Here is a 13502-nt window from a genome sequence, read left to right on the forward strand (position 1 = left end):
CCTAAGCCACAATAAATCTATGAGGTCACGCAAGATTTTGTCACACCCCACGTGTGCACCGTCATTACGTGACACCCACCCGTGTGTCCCTCTCAGTTACAACCGGTACTACCCCGCTTGACTAATGGTCTCTAACAAGTCATAATATGTAACAATCCAAACCCGATTACATGAAAACCAAAGTAAAACCTCCCTATTATGTAGCACACACCTGTATCTCTTAGAAAACATTCCCTATTATGTAGGTGTAGTATACACATACACTATAGCATTAAGTCATACCCAGGTGGGCGTAAAAACGTCTTGAGGGGCTGGTTGGTCCAATAGTTTACCCTCTATCTGTGTTGTGGAAAGCATTACGCTGTCACTACTGATATGCAGTAGAAGCATCACTACTTCTTAGGTAAAGACACAGACAGAAGGGTTCGGAGCTGGGGCCCACACTCCCCCTCCAAACCTAGATTTTCACGCATTTCTAGGCACCTATATTTCAAATTCTCTAATAAATTGCTTTATGTGTAAAATATAAAAAGAAGTTAAGTAAAACGCATATATTCATGTGTACAAAGTAGAATTGGTAATGTGTTTTCTCATCGTTAAAAACAGTCTATTAGAATACGAAGATAAAATCTTAGATTAACTAAGCGAACTAATCTTAATAAAAACTAAGCAATATTCTAATCTTAGCAAACTAAGATTAGAATATTGAAAACTACGATAATGACAGTGGTCAAGTATGCTTCTTAGCATGAGTGCTTCGGAAAGCCAAGAACCCATTCACAGCAAGACTTTACTAACGCCGAAATTTAACTATCACTAACTGGATCTAATCGGATATACCATATAACTTCTTGATTGATGGAAAAATTCAATTGAATGGTAACGTGGCAGTTAGTTTGTTTTGCTGAAGTTCTTGCTTGTCAGTTCATTTTTTATTTTTTATTTATTTATTTTTTTTATTTTTTTTTAGCCAAGAAAAAAATATACCTAGTTGAAAATGGCGATTTTCTTAGTTTTGTAATTTCTGTTATCCTTTGGTTAAAAAAAATAAAATGGGTAAAAAACAAGCATGCTGTCAAAATTGTTTCCGTTTATTGATAAAGTGGAAATAATTTTGTGTGTTAGGGAAAGGTGTAGGAGGGCTGGTAGTTCCACTCTCATTCAAGGCGGTTTTTATTCTTTATCCGTTCAGTATTTATTATGAGATAAAATAAAAAAATAAGTTCTTTTGACTGAAAGTAAGGAGCGACATTAAAACTTAAAACAAACAGAAATTATTCCGTTTGTGAAAGTGGCTGTCCCCTCTTCAGTGCCCCGTTGTTTACGCTAAAGTTCTTTATTGTTTTAAAAAGTAGAGTTGTGAGAAAGAGTCAAACTTTAGCGCAAAGAGAGGGGCGTTGAGGAGGGGACAGCCCTTTACATATACGGAATAGTTTCTATTCATCTAAAGTTTTAATATTGCTCCTTACTTTCAGTTTAAAACAAATTGTTTTTTATTTAATTTCTGAACGTTTTTGAATTAATGCAGGTTTTGATTTTAGCTCACCTTACATGAATAATTAAAACGATATTTGTATATTAATTTTACTTCTTCTGGCTAAAAGGCTATCTCAAAGTTTTGACCGGACGATTTTGAGGAAAAGGGGTGGGGGAGGGGGCCTAGTTGCCCTCCAATTTTTTGTTACTTGAAAAGGCACTTATTTTTATTTACGAACCTTTTTTATTAGCAATAAATATACATAGCATTCAAATTAAACTAAGTAACGAACTTCTATATTCGTATATTTTTATTACGTATATGAGGGGGCTCCCCCCCTCATATAACATAGCCATACCTGGCTCTTTACACTAAAGTGACCCCTGAATCACAAAGACCGTTGAATAAGAATAAATAGCTCTTTTGAAATTACTAAAAATACTTTTTCGTAAAAAGGTAGGTATTGAGGAAGGGACGAGCACCCTTATATACGTAATAATATCTATTCGCTTTAAGTTTTAATGTAGCTCCTTAATTTTAGTTGAAAAAACTCTTTTTTTATTTAGTTTCTGAACGTTTTCAATGTATACAGGTTTTGATTTTGGCTCACCGTATATGAATAATTAAAACGAAATCTGCATAACTTTTTTTTGGCTAAATGGCTTTCTCAAAGTTTTGATAGGACCATTTTGAGAAAAAAGGGGCAGGTGTGGGGGCCTAGTTGTCCTCCAATTTTTTGGTTACTTAAACAGGCCATTATAACTTTTATTTACGAACGTTTTTATTAGTAATAAATAAATGTAACTTACAAATTAAGTTACTTAACGAACTTCTCTATTCGTGTATTTTTACTACGTATATGATGGGGGTTCACCCCCTCTTCAATACCTCACTCTTGACACTAAAGTTCAGATTTTGTTCTATTTCTTTCAGAATGACCCATGAATCACAAAGGCCGTTTAATTAGAATAAATAGCTCTTTTGAAATTACTAAAAATACTTTACCTTAAAGAGTGAGGTATTGAGGAGGGGAAGAAACACCCTCATATACGTAATAATTTATGTTCGTTTCAAGTTTTAATGTTGCTCCTTACTTTCAGTTGAAAAAAGTTGTTTTTTTTTATATTTAATTTCTCGTTGTTTTTTTTTTTTTTAATAACGCTGGAGAATCCAGCACCCCCTTTACGGAAATTATCTTCCCCTATGATAAATTCCTCCATGAAAAGATCCTCTCACATAGCCCCCTCCCCCGACCCCGCTAACACCAGAAAAAATTCCCCCTGAAAATGTCAGTATACTTTCCAATAACCGATACTATATGTAAACAATAGGCAAGGTTCATAACTTCCAGTCCTGTCCACGAGGACTTCAAGATTTTTTTGCAATTTTTTGATCACTTAAAAGAGTACAGTAGAACTTTTAATTTTCGTTAAAATGAGCCCTCTTGCGACATTCTAGGACCACTGGCTCGATACGATCACCCCTGGAAAAAAAAACAAATAAAAAAGCATTCGTGGTGTTTCTTCTGGCAGAAAATACAAAACTCCACATTTTTGCACATAGAAGCCTGAAACCTCTACATTTGAGTTTGCTGATACGCTTAATCTGATGTTGAGAATTTCATTAAGATTCTATGACTTTTAGGGGGGTATTCCCCCCTCTTTTCAAAAATCTGGCAAATTTTCTCAGGCTCGTAACTTTTGATGGGCAAATCTAAACTTGATGAAACTTATAAATTTACAATCATCATAAAAGTCCAATTCTTTTGATGTATATAGTGGTATCAAAATTCAGTTTTTTAGAGTTTCAGTTACTCCTTACTATAGTTCGTTACCACGAACTGTTTAATAATTAAATTTGCTTTTTTTCAATTTCTATTGTGCTTTTTATTTATTTGCTGATTCCTTTTGTACAAAGACCAATTCGTTCCGACATCCGTATTCAACTAGAATAATCATCACCAAAGCACTGATTGTTCTTCTGAGCTTTTATTGCTTAGCTGCTCAAGGCTTCAACAGTAAAATTGACCAGTTCCTTATTGTCTACGGCGATGCCCAAGGTTTCAAAATGATTGGGCAAAAATGTCACGTTTCTAGCTTCATTAGTTTAGTTGTATATTTACTTCTCAGATTGAAACTCAAAAATACATAAACAAAGATCATTTTATGGTATAGTCAACAAATAGCGTTGGCTAGTAAAGATTGATGCGTCTCCTTTTTACTTTTTTCTGGCCTCACCAATTGCTGAACCTATTTGTCATGCTTCCTTAGTATGTTAATATTAGTGGAAAATGTCTTCATACTTATAGTTGTTGTTTTTTACTACAATGAAAAATAAATATAAGGCTACTGGTGTTTTTATTTTTATTTTTATTTTATCTCACCGTAGTGACCTGCCCATACATTATAAAGTTCTTAAAGTCTACTTTGACTTGTATGCTCTTGGTAGCTGAGTTGCTGAAGACGCTGGACATAAATATTTGTTAGTCTTCATATACCCATTGGGTTTATTGTCATTTGACACTTGTGAATTAGTTTACAATTAAAATTTGTGTCGATGTCATGTAAAAGAGATACTATAACTGACAATTAATGTCTGCAGGAGCCTTTTTCAAACTGCTTATATTCCCCTATTTGATACACTCCCATCGATGAAAACAGAAGGATAAATAACAGCATATGAAACGACCCATCTCAAAAAGATTTCTTTTTTGTATGTAGAGATGCCATTTACTCTAATAAATCGCATTTAAATAGATTAACTACATACGTTTAAGATTGAAACGCTTTTATTTTTTCCACTTTTCCAAAATTGTGCATATCTTCTTGTGCTGGATTTTGTTATCACTTACTATAATTAAATAAAAATACTAAATATGCTGTGTCATATTTATTTTGTGAGTTTTTATTACTATAGACATGATTTGGTGCTTTCCCTTGGGTTTCCCTCTGAAGCTTAGAAATTTATCTAAATTTAGATTTAATGTATTTCAGACCTAACTTCGTTGTTATTTTGCTTCAGTTTTATTTTGAAAATTGTCATTCCTTTATCTATTATATACTTAAAATATTATGACTTTTGCTAGGAAAGACAGAATCAATTTGAAGATGTTTATTTATCCTTTGGAGCTAAACTCTCCACTTTTATGATTATACATTTTAGCAGAGGAATCACAGGGTCATGGTGGAACAATCAAATCTCAATCTATTTGTGGAATCTTTTCCAACTCCGAAATTGAAAAAGGGATTCTATCAAGCGACGGAATTAGCACTAACAAGCATGAGGAAGAGTTGGAAATATTCAGATGCTCCTTTTCAGGTAAAACGTTCTTTCAGATTATAAAACTGCCTTACTTGCTCATCCACCACATACTAGACTATTTTATTTTGGTTTGCTTGAGTATTCCAAACGTTTATGTATCTTTCATACATTGTCAAATTTTCCAGATAAGGGTTGTAATTGAAATGTTTTTTATCTGTTCTCTCTATCTTATAACTAACATACAATGAATTTTGAAACGGTATTATTTTCAGATTCCAAAAGAGAATTTTAAAATTCAATAGTGCTGGTTGAGAAGCAGCTAAAATTATCTGCCCCATCAGAACCGACTGACGGAGATAGTAGTAACTCAGATGAATTTTACTCACAGTTATAGGAACAAATAGAGTCCCAGGTAGAAATATAGTATTTTTATAAGGAGATCATAACGCCCAGGTCGGTAGAAATAGGGATAAATGGTATCCTTGCCTAGTAGTGGAGGAAAGATAAAAGAAAAATTAGTCTAGCTTCGTGGAAATTGCAAAATAATTTTTATATATTTCGGAGTTTAAATAGTCGTTTCTTGTCAAATCAAGCCTGCTGACTCAAAATCTGAATTCAGGTATCTATTTTTCCGTATTCTTGTCCCTATTTTCACCCTAAAAGGATGGAAAGGGGGGGTAAAACTCGAAATTAAGAGGTTATCGTATTTTTTGGTTGTTTTCTAGAAATATGGCGAAATCGAAAATGAGGTTAAAAACCTGATTCGGTGAAAAAATCTCGGTGATTCCGAGAAAAGAGTAAGTGAAGATGAGCTAAAACCAATCGACATTGTCATTCTATACTCGCCCAAAACCCGTCACGTCGCAATCAAGGACTTTTGTTTCCTTGACAAACAGTATTAACACTCATGACAATGAATGGAAGGTTGAAACGCTCTGGCGTACCTCTGGCTTTTTCAAAAGCTCATACATGAGCTGGTCAATTTTTATGTGGTCAATACACCAAAAGCTACCTCATCCGGAAAAGTCAAATATTTATTTTTGCCAATGATTAACAACAACCCAAGCGATATCTCCAGTATTTATTCTACACTTATGCATGCTGACGAGCGCGCTAGTTGAGCTGGAAAAACTCTTATCATTACCTTTGACTAACCACTTTACTGGAAGGCAAAGTGTATCGTCGATGCAAAGCCTGCCACAAGTACTTTAAGAAATGGTATTATTGTCCTAGCTGGATTTCACACCAGCTTCAGTTTCCTAGATTCTCATTAACGAACGCATGCAGAACCTGACTGGCCTTGCAGACTATCAAACTATGTAGAAGTGATATCTTCGAGGGGGCCTAGAAATCTGGTGGACATAGAAAAGACAGTTCGATACGTTCAGCCCCTAGAACCCGTCAGGGAGGATTCACAGCTGTTGAAACATGGTTACTTGTGTCCATGCCCAAACGTCAGTAAACGTAGACGATGCCAAATCTCTAGGAGAAAAGATTCTGAAGGATATGGAAGTGAAAGAAATTGACAAATATCTTTTCAGGAGAAAGGAGAAAGCTGTAACTATGGCTGAGATGTCATCTTTAGTGATAGATAGTGAGAGAGAAATTGTCTAACCATCTCTAATATTCTAATGTCTAGCCGCAGTGGCTAGGACCAGTAGTTCTGACTTGAACGAGGCTCTTTCGTTCGAGCTCTGTACTTTTCCACCATCGCTCTTTAGTTTGTTCAGCTGATGACGACAGCCGACAAAGTATCTCTAAGCAATGCACTGATGAAAATTGAAGGGATCGATATTCCAGTGACATTCCCAGCCTCCCAAAGAGTTTTGGACGGTGGCTGGCTAGTCCACAAAATGCCGTGGACTACCGGATCTACATACTCCAAGTTGGGAGAATATTCTGTAGATTATGGCAATAGACACTTCAGCCGGGCAATGATAGTTTTTTACTCACACACTGACACACCAACGACGAAAAATTGCACACAGCTGAAGAGAACCAAAGGTTTGTTGTTTCCAACGATTGAATTCTCTCCTAACATGAAGATCGTCAAAAGTAAGGAGGAGCTAATGAGGAGTTCCTAAAATAGACAACACTTCATCAACCTACTACCTGAGAGGCTGGTGAACTGAAGATGTCAAGTTCTACATGCTCAGGATGATGCCGATGTCTTAGTTGTACAAACTGCAGTCAGTTGTGCTAAAACTTTGTAGACCACTTTGATTGGGATTGATATCCATTTTCTAGTCCTTCTGCTGTACTACGCCAAGCTTGATGCTTGTGATATCCTTATAGAAACAGACACACATGAAAATAACTGACGAGTGTATGACATAAAAAGGATCAACACCAAACCAGGGACCGATGCACCAGAAAATCTGTTCGTTTGTCACGCAATGTGTGGCTGCGATACAACATCTAGATTTCAAAGCGTAGGGAAACCAGTAATGATTTCTTTGTCGCTTAAAGATGGTATTTTTCAGAATGCTTGCAAGATCTTCGCGACACAAAGATCCAACCACCAGGAGATCACCGAAGCAGGAGAGAAAGCTTTGCTCCTCATATACAAAGGGAAAAGTAATGAAAAGAACCTGTAGGGTGTCCCCGTGCGGTTATTTACTATACGGTTTCAAGTTCAGATACTTTTGTTCAGGAGTAGCGGCTTCTGCCTAATTTGGCTGCCGCAAAGAACCACTTTTACAGGTGCTATTTGCAAATAATGAAGTGGAAAGACACGCCCAACTTGCTACAATCCGAAGAATGGGGAATTCGTTACGGAATATGTATCTTCCCGTTATGAAAGATGCTTCGCCAGCACAAGGAAATCTACTGAAGATGGTGCGGTGCCAGTGCACCAGCGGGTGCGAGTCTCTAAGATGCAACTAAAGTTGGGACTATATGCAACTAACGTGTAGCTTTGCCTGTGGGGAGTGTAAAGGGGCTTTATGTGCTAACGCTGCAGCAAGACAGGATGAGGACGATAACAAAGACGAGAAGGAAGAAGAATCAGCTTTAGGTTGTGCTTTAAAATCAAAATGCTTTTTTGTGGTTAGTTTACCTGAGTTCTAAACGTTTCTTTTTATAACTGATTGATCTGAAATTTTGACCTTGATTAAACAATTGGTTTGTAAGAAGTTATACCTATCAATCCCTCATAATTAAAAGTGCTCAGAGGTGGAAATAAGGTAAATAGTAAAATAAAAAGCTTGCTTTTTGACATTATAGTTGGCAATACACTACTTTGTTTGATTTAAAATGATTATTTAGTCGCAGGAATTCGTCAAATAATAACCGGACTGACTGGTGCAATTTTGTAGGTATAACAATATAGTTATAACGAATACAGTATTTGATCACAAAATGGCCCATAAGTTAACATCGTAATCACGTGATGGTAAGACAGATAAACTTATTGATTATGTTATTGTAAACCGAAGACTGGCAAGATCAATACAAGAAACTAGGGTAAATAGGAGTGCTGTTACTGATGTTAAAAGTGAAGATCACCATCTAGTAGTGTCTAAGGTTAATTTAAAGCTGGAATTTCGCAAGGGTAACTACCTCCCGAGAAGTTATGACGTTAATAGACTCTAGGACGAGAATTTGAGACAACTTTTCCGTAAAACTTGAATACTAAACTGAAGAGTGTAAGATTTTACAATCTAGAAGATAGAGGGAGTAATTCTAGGAAAATAATTTGTGAAGTTGCCGATGGGGTCTTAGGGAAGAAAGATAGGGACACAGTTAGGAATACTGGTGGAAAAGATTTATGTTTAATAGAGAGTAGTAAGGGCTTGTACAAGGATTATCTGAGTGATATATCGTATGAAAATAAGAGTGATAACAGAATAAAGAAAGTGGAGAATGCACTAAAATATGAACCAAGAAGGTATGAAGCGGAGACCAAGGATAAAATTGCCGAGGATCTAAAAGGTCCAGCTAGACGGCATAATAGTAAAATATTGTACTGGTATCTTAATAAATGGAAAAAGAGTAGTCTTCACACTTGTCCGAATTAAAGATAGGAACGGGGCCACAATTACTGATAAGTAAAGAAGTTATCATAGATGGGCAGACCATTTTGGGAAAGTGCTAAATCGCGATAGAGTTGTAGGAAAAGATATGGAGAAAAATAAAAAAAATTGTGATACATTGGAGTGAAGAAAGTTTTTTTTGTGAGGAAGAATTTCCGACGGTACTAATAGGATCAAAAAGTAACAAGGCCCCAGGTGCTGGTAGTGTGATAAATTAGTTTCTTAATAAGTGACCGGAGGTTACTTGAGTAATGGAAACGTGGATAAGTTACTGGAAACATGGGAATGGTAAGTGGGATTTTATTAAAAATATAGCAAAAAAATAGAATCTTGCATCTGAAATAATACGTCTTTAGATACCAACCTACTCTAACCATGCAATCTTGTTACACATCTAATTGATAGAGGAGTAATCCACACCAGAGATTGCTGAGGGGATTTTTTTTCTGGGGGGACGGGGGTACCGGCTCCCTCTCAACATTTCCTGAGTCTTAATACATAGCACATAGCATCTTTTGATTTAGTTCAACGTCCCCCTCAGTAATCTCTGGAAGTTTCAATTTTATACTTTTGTTTTTCTACTTATGCCTAAGTCGTTTCTGAAAAATTGTAGATACGCTCTTTTGATAACCCTGGTGCACTTGATGTCTTTTGATTAAGTTCAACGTCCTAATAAACTTTTCCTGACAGTTTCAGCTTAGTACTTTTAGCAATTCCTGAGATGTTGTAGATACACCCTTTCTACAATTACGATACATGTCCTCAACATTCCCTGAATTTTTTAAATTAACAACCTAGCAGTCATAGTCAGAAATTTGCAGCCAAAAGTTTTCCTAGTAACAAGTATCCATATTCACATGTAGTAGCAGCCACAGGTAGCAACAAGAAGTCGCAGTCACAAGCAGTCACAGTCACAATAAGTTACAGTTGCAAGCAGCCATAATCGCAAATAGTCGTGGTCGCAGTTCTAGGTAGTTACAGTCTCGACTAGTCGCAGTCGCATGCAATCGTAGTCACAGTTGCAAATATTTGCAGTCATAAGTAATCAGAGTAGCACTAGTAGCAGTAGCAGCCTTGAAAATAAAGTTAATACCTGTTGTAGTTCCTAATATATTGCTCATACGCCGTTTCTATAGACGGGATGCACATAGCGTCTTTTGATCTGGTCCCAGTATTCCTTGAATTTTCACCCTAATACTCCTAGTCTTTTCGGATACAGGTGGGACCAAAGGTTCCTCCCTTTCCTAATAATAAGTCATATAAATAAACAATCGGCAAATTACATAAGCCTTGCCAGAGGGGCAGTGAGGTTCATATCATTCCCGCACACATAGTAGTTGGACCATGGTACTATTTGAAAAACATGGCTATCTCAAACTTTTGATCTGTGTTGAAAGACAGGAGAATCTAAAAAGAGCAAGAGGGCCGGTTGCTCTCTGATTACTTCTAAACTTCGTCTCAACATACCATGAAAGTTTCAAATTCATACTTTAAGCCGTTCCTAAGATATTACTAATACGCACTTTTGGAAACCAGCCTGCACATAGTGTACTTTGATTTTGTTCATTACCTCCTCAACGTTTCCTGAAAGGTTCGTCTCAGTACCCTATGGCTTTTCAGAGACCCAGGACCAAACATGCCTCTTTTTCTAACAACAAAACCTCCATTTGTAAACTACGGACAACTTTCCTAAGTTAGAGCTCTTGCCCCAGGGGTTATTGATACCATGTCACCCTTGAAGGCACAGTTATTTGACCTTTAGATTATTTTGAACAAAATGGGTATCTCAAATTTTATTGGATGTCTTCCGGGGGAGGGCAGATAAAAATAGCGTGGGATGGATGTATGTTCTATGATCATTTTTGACTCATTAAAAGTCACTAGAACTTTCAATTTGTAATCAAGTTAGCCCTCTACAAAGTTTCTACGCCCATCCCTGCCATAGGAAATGGCTAAGGAAAACAAACAAACAAGAATATTGCATTGACGGCTTATGACTTCATACTCCAGGCTAAGCTAGAGCGTTGCCTCTGAGAGGCGTTGGCACTACACCCAATCATTATCCCAAAATTTGGACAATTGGATTTTGAAGGTAAAGAAAATGAATCTTTGGAAAACAGAGTTAGAAAAAAGAAACACTGAAAACGACCTTTTCTTACATATTTGTAATTCTTGATATTTTTATAGATTTTAAAAATAAGCACTGTGATATCCTTTTCGTTTGCCTGTATATTTTTTCATTTCCGAAGTTGTTTTTTTTTTTTTTCACTTCAGTGGCAAACGCATTAAATTACAACTAGAAAGGTTTTAACTTGTATTTCAGGTGAAATACACCGTGTAATGAACGTTCTTCGTGACTGTTGTCCCACTAGAAAACCGATTCTTATGAATGTCGGTGTCCTTGCCGCCGTTTGGCATGGTAACTACAAACTTCTACGCTTACTTGTAGAAAATGGTGGAAATGTGAATTCCAAGGACAGAGCCGGTAGAACAGCTGTTCATCTAGCAGCCATTTCCAATTCAGTATCCTGTTTGCAGATACTATCAGCAAAAGGTAAAGTTCAAATACATGAGGACCAAGTACACTTATTTTAGGGAATTAGAGGAGCCGGTATTATCCTCCAGAAAATTTCTCCCGCGAAAAATTACCCTCGGAAAAATTAGACCCTATATTTCCCCAAAAATTAACCCCAATTGTTTTCACTTCTAGACCCAGTATTATAAGGTTTCTGTCCCGATCCAACTGAAAAAAAGTGTATAGAAGGAAATAAATGGTACAGACATCATTGAAAAAAACGTTAAGTAATTTCTGTGAATAATAGGATTAATGTTAAAATGAGTACCAACTAACTCATAAGAGAAGTTAAACCCAACCCAAATAGAAATTCCTATGTATTAAGAAATCGAAACTGAAACAACCATATATTAAAATGAATTCAAACTAAGATTATTAAGAAATTACCAAATAAGATTGGAAATGCTATTCCCCTCTCTCTATATGTAACCTTTCTTAAGCCTTTAACAACGTGAAAACAAAAGTAGTGAAAACAAACATTGATTGCTTAGAATAATAACAATCGATGTTTCGGAATGTTTTGTCTAGCTGTTACTGTTAAGAACATTTGAAAGGAACAAATTCAAAAGGAAGCTCTTAAACAAGCCTAATTGACCCTATAATTTCGCTGTTGGCATATTTTTCAGTTCTCAACCATTGTGGTTAAAATTACTATCTTGAAACTATGATAATAGTAATAATAATAATAATAATGATAATAATAATAATAATAATGATAATAATAATAATAATAATAATAATAATAATAATAATAATAATAATAATAATAATAATAATAATAATAATGATAATAATAATAATAATAATAATGATAATAATAATAATAATGATATTAATAATTCATTTTAACTCTCTCTACATACATGAAATACACTAAGAGGTGTACAAAAAGACAGGAAAATAAAATAAGAATGGAAAAAGTAAACGAGAAAAAACTCACAAAAAAAAAACAAATAATATCTCGGCTATTTAAGCAACGCAATTATGCTAAAAAATTAATTGGAAAGTCGACAATATTTTCACAAGGTTTACGGAACCTGTCCACAAGCTGGTCCATTTTCGAAGAAATTAAATAAAAAAAAAACAAGTTTCTTTAACTGCAAGTAAGGAGCGACAATAAAATTTAAAACGAACAGAAATTATTCCGTATATTAAAGGGGCTGTCCCTTCCTCAGCGCCCCACTTTTTACGCTGAAGCTTTTTGTTGTTTTAAAAAGTTGAGATGAGAGAAAGAGTCAGAACATAGATTTAAAGCATATATTGAACAGCTATTACTTGAGTGAGGAGGTACTTTTCAACGACTGTTCAACAAAAAAAGACAACTAAAACCCAGCACAGTATCCATAGAAGCACAGAGGGAGATACATGAAACACAAATCTATTTAAGGAAAATGCAATAGGGCCATTAGTTATGCAATAAAGATAAATTCATATGAATAAATTTCGGGATTAATAGAGTTAACTGGAGAAATGCAACTAGTCTACGTTAGTGGGTTTTTGCTCTTTGAATCTCTTTCTCAGCCCTAGAGGTGTATCTGTTGTGTAGCCTAAAGGTGGTTATTTTTCATATAATCAAGAATTTGTTTAAAAACAGAACAATATAGCTATAAAATTTGTCATAAAATCACTGAATTAAATAATATTTCACATAAGAAACATACTCAATTAACTAACTTAGAACACATAATTATCATGAATTTGGTACTCCTGTATTATTCAGAACACACTCAAGAAGTTTGCTGAATGTACGATCTACGAAAATCGGGTTCATTGCCACAAATACCAATAGCAGGTCACGGAAAGCATTGGACTTGTATAATTCGGGCTATATATTTGCAAACTAGGGGGGTTGAGGTAAGTTAGGTCATGCTAAGTTAGGTTACTTTACCCCTAAACCTCTCTAATTTGCAAATATATAACTCAAATCATATTATTACATAAACTAAAGCATTACATTTTCATCATATTTTGGTATATTTCACTAGGATTGGACTAACTTCACTTTTCGTGTGTGTTCTGAATATTACAGGAGTACTATTAATTTTAATTATTGCATGCAAGTTCTAAGAGATCTTTTTTTATGCCTACTATTTGAAATAATTAGCCAGAGATTATGTGCCATTATTTAACTCAAAATTTAATTCGTGGAGAAATC

The 13502-nt window shown here is 35.3% G+C and overlaps 1 protein-coding gene across 4 annotated transcripts in view; it reads left to right on the forward strand.

Moving 5' to 3' along the window:
• The window catches only part of LOC136029174 (transient receptor potential channel pyrexia-like), a 57156-nt gene that overhangs the window by 17521 nt on the left and 26133 nt on the right, over positions 1-13502 (forward strand). For 3 of the 4 annotated variants that reach the window (XM_065707288.1, XM_065707289.1, XM_065707286.1), the window contains exons 3-4: positions 4640-4795; positions 11096-11326. In XM_065707288.1, coding sequence (XP_065563360.1) covers positions 4640-4795; positions 11096-11326 — 387 coding nt within the window. The remainder of the gene's footprint in view (positions 1-4639; positions 4796-11095; positions 11327-13502) is intronic. The other variant, XM_065707287.1, reaches the window with a different exon arrangement.

The sequence above is a fragment of the Artemia franciscana genome, chromosome 7, assembly GCF_032884065.1.
Source record: "Artemia franciscana chromosome 7, ASM3288406v1, whole genome shotgun sequence".
NCBI lineage: Eukaryota > Metazoa > Arthropoda > Branchiopoda > Anostraca > Artemiidae > Artemia > Artemia franciscana.